This window comes from Miniopterus schreibersii (genome assembly GCF_964146895.1).
Source record: "Miniopterus schreibersii genome assembly, chromosome: 6".
In the NCBI taxonomy this organism is placed as follows: domain Eukaryota; kingdom Metazoa; phylum Chordata; class Mammalia; order Chiroptera; family Miniopteridae; genus Miniopterus; species Miniopterus schreibersii.
The window spans coordinates 36531127-36553600 of NC_138107.1; the positions used below are offsets into that span (position 1 = coordinate 36531127).

The window sequence follows — 22474 nt, forward strand, 5'->3', positions numbered from 1 at the left end:
TTTTGTATTTCTAACAAGTTAGTGGTAATGCTGATGATAATTGGTCTACAGACCACACTATGAGAAGCAGGTTCCTACAGGTCCCATTTCTGCCTCAACAAAGAAGGTGATTACCAGGAATCACAAAGCAGGCCTGATTTAGCCAACTTTTATCAATTAGTATTAAATTAAAATCATTCTGGCTAGTTTATTTTGCTCATTAGATTCTACATATAAGTGAAATGATATGGTATTTGTCTTTCTCTGGCTGGCTTATTTCACTTAGAATAATACTCCCCACATCCATCCATTCTGTTGCAAAGGTAAGATTTCCTTCTTTTGTACGGGTGAGTAGTATTCTGTTGGTAAATGTCCCACAGCTTTTTTATCCACTCATCTACTCCTGGGCGCTTGGGCTGTTTCTAGATCTTGGCTACTGTAAATAAAGCTGCTATGAACATAGGGGTGCATATATTCTTTCGAATTCTTGTTTCGGGTTTCTTTGGATATATTTCCAGAAGTGGAATTGCTAATGAAGTGGAGACAGACTCGTGGATACAGAGAACAGTGTGATAGCTGTCAGAGGCTAGGGATTTGGGGGTTGGGGGAGAACGGTGAAGGGATTAAGCAAAGAAGAGGAAGGAAGGAAGGAAGGAAGGAAGGAAGGGAGGGAGGGAGGGAGGGAGGGAGGGAGGGAGGGAGGGAGGGAGGGAGGGAGGGAGGGAGGGAGACTCATGGATACCAACAATGTGGTGATTGCCAGAGGGAAGGGAGGGGCGAGGGGAGGTAAAAGAGGTAAAGGGGGGATAAATAGTGATGGAAGGAGACTTAGGGTGGTGAACACACAATACAATATACAGATGATGTATTATAAAATTGTACACCTGAAACCTGTATACTTTTATTAATCAATGAATAAATTCAATAAATAAATAACATAAATAAATAAATAATAAAAATAGACAAAATAAAGTCATTTTGGCTAAACTACTTGCATTCAAGTTTTCTTAAATAGCATTTTAACTGTAAAACTAAATTAAACAGATTTTGTGCTTGTCATTAATGAATATGTATATAATTCTGTAACAGTCTGTTGTATGGCTAATCTTTTTTCCTGAAATTAGATGAAGAATTTCATTTTGAAAATGGCAGATGGTGGAAAACATTAACATCCTAACTCTCTTAAAACCTATCTGGACCACTTAGCATAAGGCAAAAATTAGGTTTGTTATGCTAAAATATTCATTTTGAGCCAGTTTGCAAGCTGATAGCTCTTGAGCCCAATTAAGTCTATTGCTATGTTTTGTGTGGCAGTTGGAGTTTTGTTGTTTTTTGTTTTTTGTTTTAGGACATAGTATTTTAAAATTAGAACTTTACCCATAAAAATAGCTTTAAAATATTAACCTCCCCTTGATCCCTGGTCTCTGGGTTCATGCATGTATCTACATTCCATGAGTCCACAGGCTTGGGGCTGGGCTCAGCTGAGAGGCTGAGATGGCCGACCTCTCTTTCTTTACTAAAGAAAAAATTTAAAAGCACTATAACATTTGACTCACCATATAATTATGATTAGATTGTTAAATTAATTGCTAACATTTAATGAAATCCAGTAGCAAAGTAATGTAAGAAAAAAACACACAATGCTGTTTAAAAAAAATCTATGAATTCAATGAAACACAAAATAATATTGATAATAAATGAAAATAATACTATATTTAATGCAAATACAAAATATAAGATCCATGCTCTAAGTTTGAAGATCTTTAATTGACAAAATATGCTCCCATTTTAATAATTATTTAAGATAGTTATATATTACAATTTTTAATGATCTTGTGACAGATTTTGTCACATTAATGGCCCTTGAATCATTTCTCCTGATATTCATGCCCTTGTGACTCCCCTTTCAGACTGATTCTGGATTTGGCCATGTGTCCACTTTGGCCAATAAGGCATCAGCCAACATGATACAAACAGATGCTTGATAAGGGTTTGTACATTGGGGCTTTAGATCACCAACTAGCCCAATTTACTGAACTGCCACAAATATTGTAACCACCAAGTCATAATAATCGTCGTCATCATCATTAAAAGAACCTGTATCTTTGTATCCAGATATTTGGTTACTTAGGAAGAAAACTGAAAATTAGCAACATTGAACGGAGCATTTGCATTCCAAGTCATCACAGTGTGCCCACCATATCCATGCCCTCGTGCTCTTAGAAGTGGCTTGCCACTCTTGGAATCCTGAGACCCTGCTATGATTCCATGGAGGTGATCAGTTGGCTTCCTTGGAGATGAAAGACCTCATGGAAAGAGAGGTCAGCCATCTCAGCCTGTCAGTCGAGCCCAGGCCCAAGCCTGTGGACTCATGGAATACAGATACATGCATGAAGCCAGAGGCCAGAGGATTATTCTACTTCCTAGTTCTCATTTGTAGGTTAACTGAGTTACTTACATGGAAAACCAGTCAATTAAACTATTTTTAACAAACTTATATGGAACAAACCTATACATTAAAATATTCTTTTTTCCCTTAAGTTTGGTTGTTTCCAACTTTGAAGTAGAAAAAAATCCTTATTGATTTAACTTTTGGCATTTTAATTATGATGCACCTTGGTGTGGGCCTCTCTGGGTTAACCTTGTTTGGGACTCTCTGCGCTTCCTGGGCCTGAATGTCTTGGGCTCTTACTCTCTTGCACTATTGGCTCCTGGCTCTCTTTGCTCCCCTGCATTCACCCACATGGACTAATGGACTGCAACTAGCCTGATGATTACCTGACCCAATTCCACCATGGAAAGGAAACTTTGGATATTGGTTTTGCTTCTAGCTCTACCGAATCCCCAGCAGCACATCTTTCAAGACTGGATTAAGGGAAATGGGAATTTAGAAACCCAGAGATGTAATTCCACACAAATAAAAATCACTCATCCTCCCATGCGAGCCTGAGAGAATTCTTTTTCTCCAGATATTATAAGGACTCCTCCCCAGCACTCAGTGGGGGAAAGGGATACTCCACTTTCACTGATAATAGCCTGACCTGTGAGGCTTCTGTGCACAGGACAATGCTCCAATCAACTGAGCCACACTAGCCAGTGTTTAAAATAATTTTAACAATATATTTTATTTAATCCAAGAGTTTAAAATATTATTCCAACATATAATTGAATAACAATAATTAATTATTCTTTTTACATACTTTTTTTCTTTATACTAAATCTTCAAAATTTGGTGTGTAGTTACACTTATAACACTTCTCAGTTTGAGTAGCTACATTTTATGTGCCCAATAACCACAGGTAGCTAAGGCTATCCTATTAGAGAATGAGTATTCCTTAGTAGCCATGTAGATTGTTACAAATACCACATTAATTGGTTAGGGCCTTCAGAAACACAAGTTGAGACACAAAGAGAAGCAAGAAAGTGGATGTTCCACGCTACTGGGAATGATAACCAGGTTGTGGGTTAGATCCTTGGTCAGGGCGTGTACAGGAGGTAATCGATTGATGTTTCCCTCTCACATCAATGTTTCTCTCTCTCCCCCTCTCCCTTCCTCTCTCTCTAAGATCAATAAAAACATATCCCGGGGTGAGGATTTAAAAAATTATTTTAACATTTTTTAAAGTAATTACTTTTTATTTTTTAATGTAGAAAACTTTTTAATGTAAAAAAATTAAGTTATGTATGTAGCTTGCACTATTTCTATTACCCAGTACTGATCTAGACATAATGTGTATAAAGAGTGATACTTATTCTTTATATTAGCACAATTCAATGCTAAAATTGTGAATAGTTTTATTTTTATGAAAATGTCTAATAAGATTTGTTTTTAAAAATGAATTTAAAGATTTGATTATATTTAAATAATTTTGATATGCATTAATTAGAATTTGTATTTTGACTTAATTTTAATATGTAGTTTTGAATATTTTAGGCAAAAATAAATTTTTGCAAATTTATATGTAAAATAATTTTTAAAATATGTATCTTAATTTTTATGAAAATATATTCACGTTTTGTACTCTTTGAATATAGTTACAATTAATTTTTAGTTCTTTAGCTCTTTACTGTCAGTAGAGCAGAAAGTATATAAAATCTTAATTCTACTAATATAATAATAAATCTTTTTCTAATAAAAGAAAAATAAATTCATGGAATGAATCAATTTATAAGTAACTTATAAGTTATATACCTTATCTTATTATACATCCAAACATTGTTGGCCCATCAACAAAAATGCCTAAAATATAATCATTAAATTAAAATGCCTTTTATATTTGCTAGCTCTCAGTAACAAACAACCTTAACTTTCAACATGTATTTCAACTTTGTTATTATGGACATACTGTTGTTGCAGTAGGAAAAAGGGACATATTTTATTTTACAGCTTGTTAGCCTGACCTATAATTTTTAAATATTTAGACTTATGGTATGTGGGCCTCTATTTATAGTCTTTCCCTGGAGCTAACAAATGTTAGGGGTGGATGGTGGATCTTTTCTGACTGTGAAGGGCACCTGGAGTAACCAGAAAGTTTCAAGTGAAGCAGAGTATTCTCTGAGGAACAGCGTCACAGGTGGAGCTTTCATGGCTTCTGGGGATTCTTCAGAACCAACAACTTTTATATGTCCCTCTCTGAGTGACCCAATAGAGTCTCCAGCTTGCACGTTTGCTCCTGAGCCTGCTTGGAAAGGGATGGATCTAGGAATTGGGAAGGGAAGAGAGTGAATCTGGCAGTGTCCTTGCATATGTCTGCTTCTGCCCTTTTCGGAGCGAGTTAAATAGCCTGGTTGAAATTTGCTGAGACGGGTTTAAGCAAACACAAAGCTTCAGCAATATATGCCATATAATCGCTGTGGTGCCAACTCTTGGTTGAAACTGGGTCAAAGGGTGGAGTAGGTAGTAGTGATGATCTCGGATGGTGCCCTCAGCCCTCTGACAACCAGGCTCTTATTGAAGACTAAGGCTCTGACTGAGGACCCAAAGGAAAGTTGTTTTTTAAGGTTGACTCACATTTTAACAGCACATGAAAACGAACAAACACAAAAGATATCAATCCAATATGGATAAATACTGCAAATTATACCTATCCATGGACAAGCTTTACTCAACTCTGGCAATTGATGGCTGTTTTTGGTGACAGAAGCTATAGAGCTTTGAATGACCATTCTGTCAAAAATAAAAATGAACTGGGAAACAAAAGTCCAGAGTTCTGATCTTAGTGTTGCTGTTTCCCAGACATATAACCCAGAGCAAGTCACCAGACTCGTCTGAACTTTAGTCTCCTACTTGCAAAATGATGGGGGGAAAACTCCACCAATCTCATAAACCGATGATGGTCGAATGAAACCATTTAAGTGAAAGCACTTTAAAAACTGCAAAGTTACTGACAAAGATAAAACTTTCTCAATGTTTTGTTTTACTCTTGATTTTCCTTCGGGAAATTAGGGCCGATTGTTATTATTCATTAACATGTTGATAAGAGTTTATTTGATGTGACTATATAGTAAGATATACCCAAATGACTAGAATTCAGAATTCATAATCACCATTAAATATTAAAGTGTTATTCCAGGGAAGCTTTTTCAACCTAATTCATTTCACTCACAAATACGAGTGCCATATTTCCCCTCTTGAATTTCTAATTCTCTTTCCCTCTCCTTCCATTTTAAAAACGCTGGTGACTTATTTTCTACAGGATACCTATATTGTTAAAATACACATTACCATTTTTCCAGTGCCTGCTTTTCTTCCCCCTGTCTCTCCTTCCTGCACTCATCTAGAGCCATAAGGATGGAGCCTCTTAGTTTTCACATGTTGATTGTTTTTAGAGCAAAGGGATCTTGCAGCCCTTCGTTACCCCGAGGCCTCTGTGGGTTCCATTCTGACAGGACTGGTCTGGCTGCTGGGCACGCCCTGTGCAACTGGCTCTATCAGATGAAGCAGGGAGTGCGCTGCTGACAGGTGCTGCAGTCACTATCCGGGATGCCCATGGTGCAAGGGGAACTCTAATCAGACCTGTGTGCTCACGTGGTTGTGCAAGAGGCTGTGGGTGGGTGACTTTATCCCCAGATGAACACCTCACCACATTTGTGTGCTCTGAGGGAGTGAAGCCTTAAGGAGCTTTAAAATAAAGAACTATATGAAAATGTTAGGACATTGTTCTTATCACTAGAAGATGCACATTTAATAATATAAGAAGGAAATTTCAGAACCCAAAGTATTATAATAAAATAATGTTTTAAATTTTTTTCTTAACTAAAGAAATGTCTTGAGCTACTTTATATATTCACATAAGTTAATTCAGGCCCTTCATGAGAGACACATTAAAAGATAATTTTAGATAAGAGGCAGATAGATAGATAGATGATAGATAGATAGATAGATAGATAGATAGATAGATAGATAGATAGATAGATAGATGATAGATAGATAGATGATAAAGACTTTAGCCATTCCATGTCTTATATTTAATCTGCAGAAATTATTTTATAATTCAGAATACTGCTTATTATATTTATTATCACAGCTCTGTTTTACCAAGTTAGCTGGTTTGTATTTTAATTGTTATAAATGTTCTCTACAAATTAATGTTGATGGCTTTTCCTTTTTACTTATTTATCCCAAACAGGTGACTAGTTCCTTAGTACAGTATTTCCTTGTCTCAAAGGCAAAAGGTGGCAAGACCCCTAGAGGAGCTGGCTTCTCTCTGGGGGCAGTCAGAAGGCTGCACCTTCAGCACAGATACTATCAGCCTTACTGATGGTGCCAGGAACCTGTATGTGGACCAAAGAAGGAGATCTCCTGGAAATATCTGGAAATATCCTGGCACTTGGGCAGTAACCAGAGTCAGTAAATAATTGATGACTGGAGCCCTCCAAAGGCTTAGTGATACACAAGACACAAGGTACAGCCTTGGGTAGGTGGAACCCCAACTGTTACTGAATTTCCCACCAGCCTATAAGAATGGGGCATGGAGTTGGGTTTCAAGTGATTTATAGACTATAAGTAAATATGATGGTTCTTATAGTTTTGAATTTGTGAACTGAGCTTCTGCTATTCCTGTGTTATGGCTTTTAACATATATATTCACAAACTGAACAATGAATTAAGAGAATTAATGATTAATTCTTGGTTTGAACAAGAGTTGTTGCTGTGCTGATGATCTTAGAATAGTTAGACTCACAAGTATATAATAGCAACTTTTACTTTTTTTCTTGTCTTTTAATTGTGAAAATAGAGTAGGAAAGTATAAAAACTAAACTTTATTTAGAAAAAGCATCACAATTCCATCATCCAAAATAGTAACTATTTTAATGCTATTTATATCCTTCCAGTCTGTATACCTATATATTAACGAGTAACACCCTGGCCAGTGTGGCTCAGTTGGTTGAGTGTGGTCCCATGCACCAGGAGATTGCTTGTTTGATTCCCGGTCGGGGCTCACGCCTGGGTTGTGGGCTTGATCCCTAGTAGGGAGCAAGCAGGAGACAGCCAATCGATGTTTTTCTCTCATCATTGATGCTTCTATCTCTCTCCCTCTTCCTTCCTCTTTCTCTAAATTCAATAAAAACATATTTTAAAAACATGTAACCTGGGCCCCCAGTTTGAGGGGTATCATGGAGGAATCTGAGCAGAATTATTGAAAGCCCCAATTCCTCCCTGCCCTTGGCAGAACGTTCTGTGTTGTGATTGGCTTCTGTGTTCCCTTCGGTGACCTTTCCATTGTTTTTGCTGCCACCTCACGTCCTCTGTCACTGCTGGCTGCCTCTATTGCTAAGGGTGTGGAGTGACTTTACATGGTTTAAAGGTTTGTCACTGCTGAGTTCATTTGAAGATTTTGTTGTGCATCAGGGTAGCAAAGTTTCAGCTTGAATCTGGGCTGCAATTCCTCCATGTTCAGGTCCATCTAAGCATGCCTGGGAATTTGTGAAGCCAGCCTGATTTCCTGGGGCCTGAAGAACCTTTAGGAAAGCACTTGAGCTTTGTCTTCTGCTTGGGTTGCTAGCCAATTGGGATCAATTATGAGATACTCGGACAGAAGTCAAGTTGAAAGGGGGCTATAGAGTCTCCTGAGAGAGAATTCATTTTAAAGATGGAAAAAGAGAGGTGCAATGAGCCCCCCAGTAGCAGACCCTTAGTCACCAGAGGAGAAAAGAGGTTCTGAGTATAGCTTTCCCAGCCCAGTCCATACATTCATGTCTGGGTAGTAAGGCAAGTGAGGTCTATAAGCAAAAACTGAAAGAGCATTCACTGAACATTCCATAAAACATTAAGGCACACACACATACTGCATTGCTTTTGACTTCTCAGGCTGGATGTTATAAAGGAGAGAGAGGTAAACTCAGTTTGCCACAGATAACCAAGGTTTACAACTGCAAACTTTTAAGAACCACCCAGAGTGTGGTAAAGTCCTTTGGGCTCAGAAGAGTAGTAACAGGGTTTTCGAAAGAATGAGCTGCTTGGAGGAACAGGGTCTGGGAGAGCAGTGGTGATCCTTGGAGGAGAAATGTGGTATCCACTGAGGCTAGACTTGTTTCTGATTGCAAGTAAGAAACCCCCTGCGACTCTCAGAAATGCCAACGGTAACAATTCAGGGGCTGATGAGCAGCATTATGCAGATAGAGGGAACAGGCCCTGAAATCTTAGTAGTCTTTAGGTGACTGAATGCACCTGTAGGCTGGTGAGGTTTTGGGAAAACTTGCATACCACTAGCATTTTCCTGGGCCCTTCAGAGCCAGATGCAGGTTTATGTGCCCACAGATGGAGGATGCTGCTCTCTGTGGTTTCACTTTCTGCAGTTTGTTACCTGCAGTCAACCAAGGCCCCAAAATATTGAATTTCCCCAATCATTGACAATTGACAAGTTCAACCATGGACTCCATCTGTTCCTGACATTCAACCATTGGCATCGTCATGGTTTAATGAGCCACTATCACCCCAAGCAGATGACCCTCCTTCTAACATACCGTCAGGTCAACAAGCCTAATGCTGTCACGGTGCCTACGTCATCACCTCGCCTCTCATGCAGGCGTTTTATCATCTCGCGTCATCACGAGAAGAAAGGTGAGAACAGTACAATAAGATATTTTGAGACAGAGATTATTAATTATTAACAATAATTAGTTATTGTTAATCTCTTGCTGCATCTCATTTGTAAATTAAACTTGATCATAGGCATGTATGTATAGGCAAAATATTGTATATATAGGATTCAATATTATCCATGGTTTCAAGCACCCACTGGGGGTCTTGGAACTCTCCAAGCCTGTTTTAATAGATCCTGTGTTCTATCCGTTGCTGTGTAATGTGCCAAAACCACTCTTGATCACCAGAGAGAAACAGTGCCTATCTGTAATCTAGATTTCCAGCAGATGCACTTATTTCTGACAAGTTTTCAATCTGGATCCCTGTCTGAGGGCACATTCAAAAAATATCCTAGATCAGATGGAAGATCATTTACCTAGATGATCAAAAACTCGTAAGTCTGTTTTCATAGACCTCGGCCAAGCTAGGACTTTCTCTTTCTGTATTTAGTGTGTTACCGTGGTATATCTTTTTACGGTCTTTTCCTTTATCCTGTTTGTCTTCATATTTAAAGTAGGTTTATTGCAGGCAGCAGATAGTTACTTGTCTTTTTAAAAAATTCAATAGGAAAATCGCTATCCTTTCAGGAGGTGATTTGATCATGTACAGTTAATGTGATTATGGATATAGTTGGATTTAAACAACATTTTCTTTTTCCCTCATCTGTTCTTTTTTCCTTGTTCATGATTTTCTGTTTCATTTTAAATATTTTAATTTTTCCTCTTTTCAGTAATTAGCTATAACTGTTAGGTTTGCCTTTTGTTTTTGTCTGCTTTGTTTTTGCTTTTTTAGTGGTTGTTTTACAGTAAAGTCCTTTGTGCTTTAAGCTGTCCTATAGCTCATAGTGTTCGTTTACCTTTTGTGTGTCTTTTTACTTTGTTTCATTTTGCACAATTTTTATTGCTGTTTTCAAGCTTCTGATCTTTTGTTCTCCATTGTCTAATCTGCTGTTAATCTTGTCCATTGTATTTTTTTATATAGATGTTCACTTTGGGTCTTTTCATATATCCCACATCTCTCCTTACCATGTTCACATTTTCATCACTTCTAGAACATATGGAACACAGCTCTAATTACTGCTCAGTGTCTGTATCTACTCATCCGTCATCTGTGCCATTTCTGAGTCTGTCTCAATCTACTTTTTTTTTCTTTTTTCTGAGTTACATTTTCTTGTTTCTTAGAATATCTGGTAATATTTTCAATTAGATGCCAGGCATTGTGAATTTGATCTGGCCAAATTTTATGTATTTCTACTAAGTATTCTTGAGCTTTGTTCTGGGATGCAGTTAAATTACGCGGGAACAGTCTGATCCTTTTAAGGTTTGCTCTTTAACCTAATTAGGCTGGACTAGTACATTCTTTAGTCTAGGTTTAATTTTGCACCAGTACTGAAGCAATATCATGTGTGGTTTGCCTGTTGCTCTCTTGAGGAACATGAACTATTCCTTGCCCTTTATGGCCTCCAAGGATTATCCCCTTTGATCCTTTCAGCTATTATTTTCCTCTGGTGTGGGGTAGCTTCTTTAGACACAAGTCCTCATCGCTATTATTCAGCTGGAGCCTTGAGGGTCTTCTCTGTAGACTTCCAGAGTTCTCTCTGCTGCTTTTCTCTGGCACGCTGCCCAGTGAACCTTAGCTGTGCTGGCCATCCCAAACTCCAGGCTCTACCTCCTTCACTGAGAGAGAACGCCACCTAATGCTCTGGTTTCCCCTCCCCACACTGAAGCTTGGAAACTCTCTCCAGGAAGTAATCTAGGGACACTCTTAGGGCTCACTGGTTTGTTTCTCTGCTCCCAGGGAGGGATCACTGTTCTGTGCTGCCTGATGTCTAAGGCTTGAAAATGCTTGTTGTATTTTGTGCAGCTTTTGTTGTTTCCAGAGTATAAATCTGGACTATGTTTCTCCAATTGGCTGGACTCTAGTTATGTATTTGAGAATTTTATTTTTATAAACCTAAATGTGTGCTTTTACATTTTTCCCTATAAATTTCATAATGTTAATTTTAGGCTTAATTCTCTTCTAACATTTTGTCTTTCTTGCTTTAATTAGTATGTGCACTATTAATAAGCATTATTTCTGTCACACAGATAAAATATGTAGTTTAAAATAAGGCAAAGGACAGAGTTCTGAGGCCTTCCACTAGGCGTGGACCTGAACTTTTCCTCAAACCATTAACCAATGTTCTTTGAAGAATCATCTTACGTTAACAGCATAGAGCTTACATGCCCCTCTTTTCCACAAAAACAATGAGTCTTTATCCCTGTCTTTGTTAAAGTTAGGATATTCTACATTTAGCCCATCTGGTGTGGCTCAGGGGTTGAGCATCTACCCATGAATCAAGAGGTCCCTGGTTCATGCCTGGCTTGGGGGCTCGACCCCCAGCAGCGGGTGTGCCAATCAATGTGTCTCTCTCTCATTGATGTTTCTATCTCTCTATCCCTCTCACTTCCTCTCTCTCTAAAATCAATTATATATATATGTGTATATATATATATATATATATATATATACATATAAATATATATTAAAGATAGTCTACATTTATGGCCTTTCCTAATTTTAGGAAAAGAATCAAAATGAAATTTAGTATATTCTATACGGGTTGTTCTTAATGAATCATGTTGGTATCTGGAGATCTCCGCTTCCAAACAATTCTGTAATCTATTCCAGAATTATTCCAGAATAAAAATTCACATCAAGATTATATAGACCTATAGCTTCCAAGTGTTTCCTTTTCTTAAAAAGTAAAATAAAATTGTCCATTTCTGATTTTCTATCATTGTTTCTGTTCATCAGGACTTTTCAAAAATTGCCAACAATGTTTCTGGGATTATAATGTAAATTTTTTCAATATTCTGTTTAGTTTCTCCAGTATATTACACAAATATGTGAGCCTCCTTTTTATAGCAAAGACTAGAAACATATGGCTAAAATTAAAAAGTAATTTGTGTCATAGAACTTGAAATTTAAATGCCTTTCTTATTTATATAGCTTCACCCGACAGAGTTCCCAGCCATGCTTGTTTCTAAGATTGTCAGTTTGAATACTATTCTCCATGATAACCAAACAATATCTGATGTCCAAGTAGTGTCCCAGACTGTCCCTGCTGCTTTTCTTGGTCAGAACATAATCTAAACTGTTATTGCTGTTTTTCCTTCATAATCTGTGAAGTACTTTGTTAGCTGTCCTTGGCATTTTTTTCCTTTTGGGAAAGGTTTGGTCCATTCTGTGGTAGGTAGTTTCCCTGACATTATGTGTTCAGTCTCTCACCAATCTTACAGGTTCATGCCATCCTTCTATGCACCAAAATCAGGTACACTAATAACATTTTATCCCAGAATAAATAATCAAAAGCAGTATAGAACTGACTACATGCTATGAGAACTGGATTGGTCACTGATTAGAAATTTAACCTTTGCACATACACAAGGTAAATCCAAGAATGGGAAACAGGTTCTGAGGCTAAAGTTTGGGACTAGAGAACAATGATTTCAATAATTGAATTTTAAAAAGGCAACTGATAGAAAGGTACTGATAGAAAATCATCAAATTAGAAAAAAGTCGCATGATGATAATGAAAAAGTTACATGGTCCAAGATACATTTGTTATATTTATCCAAGAATTGTACCTCCTTTTGTTTCCAAACAGCTTGTAATGATATTCTTTGTCAATAAATAGTTGCTGAGAGTGTGTAGGACACAGTAAAAAGGTTTCTTGAGCATTTACAAGAAGTATAAATAATTAAAGTTTCCTGTCCTCAGGAAGTATACAAATATATTAGTGAAAATAGGATTCTGAAATACTCTAATAATTGTAAATGTTAGTATTTGACTAACACTGAGTGCCTACAATGTATCAGGCACCATTCCAAGCACTAAGGATATTGTACCAAAGCACTTACAGAGTTTACATTCTAATAAAGAGTGACGAGTCAGACAATAAACAGGATAAATAAATAGGTCAGATAGATAAAACTGCAGATTTTACAGACCACTGTTGTCTAATGAAAATACAATGGAAGCCACATATGTAATTTTCAATTTTCCATTAATCAAATTAAAAAAGTAAAAAGAAACAAATGAAATTAAATTTTAATAATTGTTTTTATTTTGGAGTAATTTTTGATTTACAAAAAAGTTGCCAAAGTAATACAGACAGTTGGCATATACCCCTCACTCAATTTCCCTACTGTTAAGATCTTACGTTATTGTGGTACATGTCAAAGTTAAGAAACCTACACTAGTACACCCTTCAATACCTTAGTTGGTAGCATCAAAGAAACCTATGCTGGTATATTAGTGTTAATTAAACCTCAGTTATTTACTGTTTGGATTTCCTCAGTTTTTCCATTAATGTCCTCTTTCTGTTCTAGGATTCAACCCATGACAGTACATTGCATTTAGTTGTCATGTCTCCTTAGTCTCCTCTAGTCTGTGGCAGGAGATATTAACTTTAATAATATATTTTGTTAGTACAATGTATTAAAAATATAATTTCAAACTGTAATTAATATTTTTAAAATTATCAATAAATTTTACCTTATTTTTTCATACTAAGTCTTCAAAATCCAGTGTGCATTTATACTTACAGTATATATCAAGCTCAGACATTTTCATAGGACGTACTTAATCTGCATTTACAAAATTTACATTTGAAAAAAGTAGACTCACATACCTGGGTTGTTCCAAATATACTTAAAAGTCTTCCAATAATTGCACTGAATATTAGTTTTTAATTTTAATTAAAATTATATTAATTCAGTTCCTTGGTTGCACTAGCCACATTTCTAGTGTTCAATAGCTATCATGTTGAACATTGTAGCTCTAGACCATTGTAAGGACTTTGGGATTTTATTATGAATGAGACAGCTACCTCTGAAGGATTTTGAGCAGAGTGGCAGGATCTGATTTAAGATTACTCTGCTGTGCTAGAGAATAAATTGAGGTGAGGAAACGGCAGAAGCAAGGAGACCAGCCAGGAGGCTATGGCAGGAATAGAGATGAGCAATGAAGGTGCATGGGACTAGGGTGGCAGAGGAAGTGGTAGAATTTTAGGAATATCTCATTAGACCTAACACAATGTGTTTATGGATTCGACGTGGGGGTTAGAAATGACACCAAAGTTTTTGGCTTAAAAATGGAACAATGAAATTGTCTTTTACAGAGAAGATTTTGCAAGAAGAGTTTAAGAGGGGCATGATGAATTTAAGTGCAGACGTTTAGTAGGCAGTGGATATGAGTCTGGGATTCAGGAGAAAGAACCTGGCTGGAGACATAAATTTGTGAGTCATTAACATATAGATGGTATTAAAAATGTAAGACTGGAGATCACCAAGGGAATGAATGTACAGAAAAAAGTGTTAAGGTGAGGTTATTCAGCAACAGTATTTTCAGGAAAATGCAAGTTTTGAGATCAGGCCCCAAAGAGATAAGAATTGGTGGAATAGTAAACTCCTTCCTACTAAAGGCGGTGTGGGATGCAAGTGCGCAAAGGTGGCGATTAGCCAATCACTTTGCTCTGCTGAAGCAAAAACACATAGCCAGCAGTTATGGAAAGATGCATTAAGGAAGGAAGGGCTTTCTTGCTGGCGGTGGCTAGCCAGAGCTGGGAACTGGAGGATTCTGAGAACAGCTTTGCAATTACTTCCCCGTGACAGCTGCAGGCAGTTTCCTACAGACACAATCAAACCACCGTCCTCGCGTAGCGCGCTCAACAGACCTCGCGTAGCCTTAGGTCGCAAAGCCGTTTATCAGAGCCTCGAACCTGGGTAGGTTACTCGAGAAGGGACCTTTCCCTGGGAATACTTGAGCCCTCAGGGGGCACGGGCTCGGAGGACGAGGGCCAATCGTGACGGGCAAGCGAGTTCCGCGCAGAATTCCGGCGAAGGAGAGGGCCCCGGCTCGGAGGCCCGCAGGGACGCAGACGGGCCGCGGCAGGGCGCCAGGGAGCTCGGGGACACGCAGCGCTCGGGCTCTCGCGCCTGCAGCCGGGCCGAGGGCCGCGCAGGGATCCATTCTTTCCAGCCGCATCCTCGCTAAGCCGGCAGCGAGCAGCGTGGGGGACGAAAAAGTGGGGTGGCGGTCGGCGGGGCGCTTACTCTCAGGCCGCCTTTCAGATACAGATGCTGGGAGCAGCGTCCCCGCCCGTTTTCCTCTCCCGGGGTAACTCCGCCCTAGAGTGGCTCCCTCCGCGACAAAAATGTGGCCTGATGACACTCGAAGGCGCAGGAAAGCCAGCCTCAGGCGCCGGGGAAACAAACCCCCGCGGAGAGCCAGCAACCAATGAACCCCGGCCCTGCCCCTGTTGAGCACCCGCGACGACCCTCCCCGAGCAGGATGCGCGGATCGCAGAGGAAGGGGCGGTGCCGGCGCACACGAACCAATCAGGGCAGACGCCTCCACGTGACCAGCATCGGCCAATAGGAGGCTGCGGCATTAGCGGCGGGGAAATTCAAACGTGTTTACGGAGTGGGGCTTGGATCCATCTTTTCTTCTCCACTCGGCTTTCCGGCGGTGAGTTTCGCGTCGCAAGTGCACGGGGCAACAGCGGCGGCCTGTAATAGGTTCGGTAGCCGCGCGGGTCGGTAAGTGGTGGGGGCGAGGCGGAGGCGACCTAGCGGAGTTGACGGCGTAGGGCGCGGCCGAACGAGCGGGAGGGGGAGGGGAGGCCTGGTGCCTCCGCGAGTCAGCTGGGTGTTGCGGGGGGTTTTGTGAGGATCCCGGAAGCAGGAGGTGGGTGTGCCCCTAGCTGGGCAGAGGGCCTGGCGGGGCACTTGGGGGGAGTTTGGGGGCCCGAGATCATCTCCTAAAGAACACTGCCTCTCGTCGGTGTTTTAGAACAGAGAGAGGAGATGGTGGCTGTGTTCTGACAGTTACTTTTCGAGCCTGACTTCAAGAGGTGATATCTAGATGCCCTTTTCGTTGTTAAACTCGAGGTCAGTGGCGGCATTGATATCAGTGACCCTGGGTTATTGGGTTGATATTTGAGAATTACAAAAAATGACTTCGACAGGAAGACAGAATACACTTTGTTGATCAAACGTCACCACCACCAGATGAGCAAGTACGAATACAATAGTTGCTTAATCTTAGAGTGCTTAAATTAGCAAATCAGAATTCTCCCAGAAATGCACAAGAACAGGCCTGCTGATATCCCATTTATCAATAAAGGGCTGTGATGTTACAGCCCTTGCAGTGTGCAGGTTTGCTCACATAAAACCGGGGACTAAAGGAATGGTTATTCACATAACCAAAAGGATTATGTTTTTTTGTCTCTGCCAGAATCCAAACAAACAATCCACCACATTTGCTTAAATGATAGAATTTGCAAATCGGCCAGAGAAAATAATTCTCAAAAAAGAGTGAAAGGAAGGCATTCAGTATATAAAAGAAAAAATGGGAAGTTTGAAAGGAGGGGTAGCAATTTCTGTGTTGTGCAATGGAAGTTCTGTTAGGAAGAAAACATGTAATTAGCCTAGTGGGAACCTTGCTGGAAAAATTTCAAATATATGCAGTTTGTTTTTATAGGACCTCAATACATCTGTGTTAACATGTTCACATTGTAGTGCTTCTGGGTTCTGAAAGGCTAGTTGCAAAGTTTTCTTCTCTTTAATGCTAGTTAATATAGGGATTATGATTAAATTTTTTTCCTTAGAAATGGATGCTGAGGATTTAAGTGGCAGAGAATTGACAATTGATTCAATAATCAACAAAGTGAGGGATTTTAAAAATAAATTTAAAAATGAAGACCTTACTGATGAGCTAAGCTTAAATAAAGTCTCTTCCTCTTCCGATACCACAGGTGAGTTTTTGTTCTTGCTTTTTGATTGCCCCCTAAAGGTAAAAGGAATAAAATGTTGACCACTCAATGTTCACATAATATAATTTTTCTGAATAATTGATACCAATTAGAGTACTGACATACGCTCTATATTTTAATCCTTTTGTGTGGAAATATTCCCACAATTTTCTGCTTTCTGGAAAAAGGAAACTTATCCTTTATTACAGTGTACCCAGAAGTAGTTTTTTAAACCTTTCCATTATTGTCAGCAGTTATTTCTACTGCTATGCTTGCTATCAATAGATGCGCTATTTTTTTTTTCATTCCTTTCTTGCTGCAAAGGGAGAAAGCCTCACCGATTTTGATAAAATTATAACTTTAAAGTCACTCAATTTTTGATTTGGAGAGTCTTCTTATTACTATCTTGGCCTTTTCCCCCCATTCTCCTTTTTCACTCTGTTCCAGCCACAGTGGCTTACCTGCTATCTCTGCTATAATGCTAGACCAGCTCTTACCTCAGTGCCTTTTCTTCTTGCCCTCTGCTATGAAGTGAACACCGCTCCCAAGATATCTGCTCATTCTTACCTCCTTCAGGTCTTTGCTCAAATATCAGCTCACCTATTTAAAATAGTAACCTGCTAAGGTGGGATTGTGTCTATCTCCCTTTCCTGTTATTTTTCTTCATTCACTAATCACCTTATATCTTATTTATTCATGTGTTTATATATTGTGAGCTCCATGAGGATGTGGTTTTTATGTGTTATATCTACACAGCTTAGAATGGTGCCTGCATGTGGCATGTAGTAGTAGGTCCTTAAATATTTATTGAATGATGAATAAGTGAAATTTTAATACCCTGCCTTTATGAAAAGTATTAGCTCAGAAGCCTAATTTACTACACTTCAGATTGTTGAGGTCATTTGAAAAGTGACCTTTGGATAAGTTTGTCATATCTATACTAACATTAAATGGATGATGGATTGAAAGTGAATAGAAGAACCTGTAATCTATTCATGATGGCAGGTCATATTTATTTGAAACAACCTGGAAACTAATCATTTTGGTGTCAAACAAATTCTTAATAGAATACCACCATACTTTAAAAAGCTCTGTCAAAGCTTGTACACCAGGGTAGATGATTCCTGATTTAAAATCATTAGCTCCCTCAAACCTGTAAATACTTAAAATATATTGATAATTGGGACGTATAACATTAGATTAAGTATTGAGGAAGACTCAAAGATGGTTAAAACTGTGATTTCTAGATGAGAAGAATTTATGAAACCACTATGCTATATGTAATATGTTTGACAACAAATGAATACTAGCAAAATAAATAGTGCTTCAAGTGTTGAATGGAGGGAGGATCGGGTACTCAGAGGCGTGAGGACCACATCTGCAGAGACACGGTGTTTTTTAGACATTTTGCAGACTGGTTTATTAGGAAAACAGTGGGAGGTAAAACTGGAGAATGAAGTTAAGAGCAGACCAGATTCAATTTAAAATAAAGCAAAATTATGAACATGCTGTTTTAGTAGAAAGCAGAAACAGTAATTTTGTTTGCAAAGGTAAAGTTTTAGCCCTTGTCGAAGGCAACTGAAACTGATGGAAGGAATGATAGTTTCTCTGAGAAATAAGAATTTAATCATGTTTAGTAATGACTAAAATATTATAAACAGTAGACTGACATTAATTCAAATTGTCTTTTAGAAACATTTAACACTAAAGAAAGTAAAAAATAAATTACAACATGAAAATTATGGGGAAATGGGTAACTTGGAGGGAGAAGAAAATGACCATATTGTTGCTTATCTTTTGTAAACTGGTTTTGTTTGGTTGGTTTAAAAGTAAGTTTGAGGTATATAGGTATAATGTTGGATAAAAAAAGGTTACAATACGACTGGGGTAATAAGTTTCTAAGTTTATAATGAATAAGTCAATAATTTTCTTAAGAAAGTTGGTACAAGTGGTGATGGGAAAGCTTTAGGTTTTCTTTGAATAGTTAGGATACTAAAACAGAATTATGCTGTCACAGCATAAAATTTTCTTAGACTATATATGGTTTTTTTGTGGGGGGTTGTTATTTTTAACCCTCACTGGAGGATATTTTTTCCATTGCTTTTCAGAGAGAGTGGAAGGGGGAGAGAGAGAGAGAGAGAAACATTGATGTGGAGACACATGGATTGGTTGCTTCCTGCATGTGCCCCGACTGGGTTCAGGGATTGAGCCTGTAACTGAGGTACATGCCCTTGGCTGGAATCAAACCCCAGACCTTTCAGTCCGTGGGCTGACACTCTAACCACTGAGCCAAACCAGCTAGGGCTGTATATGGTTTTTTAACGCTACTTATAAATAACATTTCCAATTTTTTTCTTTCTTTCAAAATATACAGCTTTTTAGAGTAAAATATAACCTCATAAAAGATATCTATGCAGTAAATAAGTTGCTTGTATTTACACAAATTGTTAAAGTTTTTAGAAAGTATTTTAAGGAGTTTATATACATTGATATTGAGACTATAGCTAATTTGAAGGAAAAGTGCAACTTGGCATTTGTTTTTATGTTTTTCTTTTGTTATGGCATATTTTGTTTCCATTATTCAGATAATTCAGGAACTGTTAACCAAATTATGATGATGGCAAACAACCCAGAGGACTGGTTGAATTTGTTGCTCAAACTAGAGAAAAATAGTGTCCCCCTAAATGATGTCCTCTTAAATAAGTTGATTGGTCGTTACAGTCAAGCAATTGAAGCACTTCCTCCAGATAAATATGGCCAAAATGAGAGTTTTGCTCGAATTCAAGTGAGATTTGCTGAATTGAAAGCGTAAGTATTAGTATTTTAACTACATTTAACTAACTGCACTACATAGCTGTATTACAAAAAGGTAAAATGAAAGAAAACATGTCAGGATTATGTGTAAGAAAATATTTTTGACCAAATTCTTTTGTTTATAATTAGCAAGTGAATAATGTAAATTCTCTTTACTATGTACATATTTCAACAAGTTTCCTATTCTTTACTCTGCCTTAAAAGATTTTTTTAAAAATAGCCTACTAGTATTTAATTTTACACACAGAAAAAATAAAACCCCATGTCTTTTGGACAGTAGAATAAAGAATTATCAAACTTAGGTAGTTGTGCCCTTTTTCTTAAAATTTCACTCTGAAATCTTTATTACAGTATTCAAGAGCCAGATGATGCACGTGACTACTTTCAAATGGCCAGAGCAAACTGCAAGAAATTTGCTTTTGTGCATATATCTTTTGCACAATTTGAACTATCACAAGGTAATTTAAAATATAAAATTCAAATTTTAAGTACAAGATAACTTCCCCAACTCATATCCTAATATTACATCTTATATATAAAGTAAGAATTTGAGGCAAAAGACATGAAAGTTGATCAGATGAGATTATGGGGGAAGAATCCCACCTACGGGGAAATACAGAGAATATTTGTTGTGCTAGCTCTTCCACTTGTAAGGAGTAATCCAGGGAAATAAGCATGAACATCATGTTTGTGCTTAGTTAGATTCAGGAAAAGTCTAAAGGAAAGTGGCTTCTTCACTGAGAATTTATGGGATGAAGGATATAAGGATATTTAAGCTAGAGCTTTACTATGCTATGGTTTCATAGCAATGAAATGTACATCAAACTATAATTGTAGCATTAATCAGTAGTTCCCCTTTAGAAAAAAGGGGGGGAGTAAGGTAAACTTCTGTAGAAGCTTTTATTTCTTGCTCACCTGCTTCTTTATATTCTGGACTTTTTGAATAGGACTAGGGCAGTCTCTTCCTCAGATATTTTTAGCCTGGCCATTCATAGTCTTCTCTTCTCATTTTCTGAGGCCTCTGGATCTACTTTCCTTCTATCCTCTTGGCCACATGTTCCTATTTTCCCTCAGCTTTATTTCTGTTCCATTCCTGATCCCATTTACTGTCAGATATACATATTATCACTATTGATTTGGCTCAGCCAGAATCCTCATGATGGTACCCAAAGCAGGGCTCAGTAACTGGACAGTATTCTCTAGGATTGATGTTGGAGAAAAGCATTGTGCAAGCTCCTTGGTTGTTAAGGTCTTTGGCTGGCCTTTAAGATACTTTATCTTTTTTCCACCTAAAATTTTTTTTGAGGTAATATGGCCCGTCAATAGCAACTATAAGCTTCACGTCTTTAGAACACATACATTTTGAAAATCTTAAATTGTGATCTGTAAAAAAGAAATGCACTTTATCTATACTACTGCAATGTAGTAGTAATCTCAAGGTCAAAATTGTGATTATTTTGAACAGGGTTGATGAATAGGCTTCCAGGAAATATGAAACATCTCTGAAATCTTATGTGTAGCATGGTGGTACATTTGTAGGAGTGCAGCATATCCCCGTAGCTTTTATCAGATTGTCATGGGGGTCTGTAAACTCCTTAAGTACTAGTTTTCCAAGCCTTTTTTGTTTGCTGTCCTAAAATGTTCAATACATGAAATTCTGTCACTACTGTCAATAAATGTAGACTTCACCACTGTCGAATATGTTTATATTTTTAAAACTTGTAAACTGTCTGAAGCTAGAAGCCATCTCCTAATCATTTATATCCTAAGTGCCAAGTTCATAGCATAGCTCAGTGGCTCCCATAAATGTTGAAAGCATATTCTGTAAGTTACGTGAGGTATACATTTTAGTATTTATAAACAAAATAATAGACTAAATAGATGGGGTAATTTTGCAGTTGAAATAAAATTTGGTAATTTATCTGCAGTCAGAAAAGTAATTATGGTAGTTATTTTTGCATTTTTGGGATGGTGTAGCTAAGTCTGATAGCTAAAGATTAATCTTTATCATTACTTTTTTTTTTTTTTTTTTACAAGAAATCTTTTGATGGAGAATTCCCTTTCGCAAAAGATGTCAACCTTTTCTTAGTGACTGAATGTCATTGTGAATGATCATTATCATACTGCATTATAACAGTGATGCTCTTGGGACTGTTACGACGCCTAGGGCTTAGTTTTCTCTTTGACTAAATTCCCTGAGGGTCCTAAGTATTTTCCTTGGCCTTTGGTGTCCCCACTTTGTATCTGCTTTGTTATACTTCTTTTACTTCTGAAAATGGACAATGGTGATATACTAATGCATAAACATCAATCACATATTACACAAGTAAGCTATTTGATATGAGTTGTTGATCAGAAGTGAGGTTGCTTATTTGCTTATGAAATAAAGCTCAAGAGCCTTGGAATGAGTATTTTTGCCTAAAGCTTTAAAACTTTTTTCAAGGTCCTGAAGAATAACAATCTGGAGAGTGAAGATGGCTGCATTAGAATAATAGTCATTTTTTACTTTGTTAGGTAATTTAAAGAAAAGTAAACAACTTCTTCATAAAGCTGTAGAATGTGGAGCAGTACCACTACAAATGCTAGAAACTGCCATTCAGAATTTAAACCTCCAAAAAAAGCAGCTGCTTCCAGAGGAGGAAAAGAAGAGTTTATCAGGTAAATGTATATGTGTGCTGATGCTTTTCTGTGGTTGATTACCTGTGAAAAAGGATTAAGGGTAATATTTTATAGAAAAAATATGTAGAATGGTCACAATCTAAGTTTAAATTTCAGATTTAAAGGAGATGAGACATTTA

The 22474-nt window shown here is 37.8% G+C and overlaps 1 protein-coding gene across 2 annotated transcripts in view; it reads left to right on the forward strand.

The window, feature by feature from the left end:
* The first annotated feature begins 15480 nt into the window (after window positions 1–15480).
* Window positions 15481–22474, forward strand: part of TTK (TTK protein kinase) — a 37922-nt gene continuing 30928 nt past the window's right edge. The window contains exons 1-5 of one of the 2 annotated variants that reach the window (XM_081140567.1): window positions 15481–15577; window positions 16719–16865; window positions 19448–19670; window positions 20028–20134; window positions 22191–22334. In XM_081140567.1, coding sequence (XP_080996693.1) covers window positions 16721–16865; window positions 19448–19670; window positions 20028–20134; window positions 22191–22334 — 619 coding nt within the window. In that variant the 5' untranslated portion in view covers window positions 15481–15577; window positions 16719–16720. Of the gene's footprint in view, window positions 15649–16718; window positions 16866–19447; window positions 19671–20027; window positions 20135–22190; window positions 22335–22474 lie in introns of both variants that reach the window. The other variant, XM_081140566.1, reaches the window with a different exon arrangement.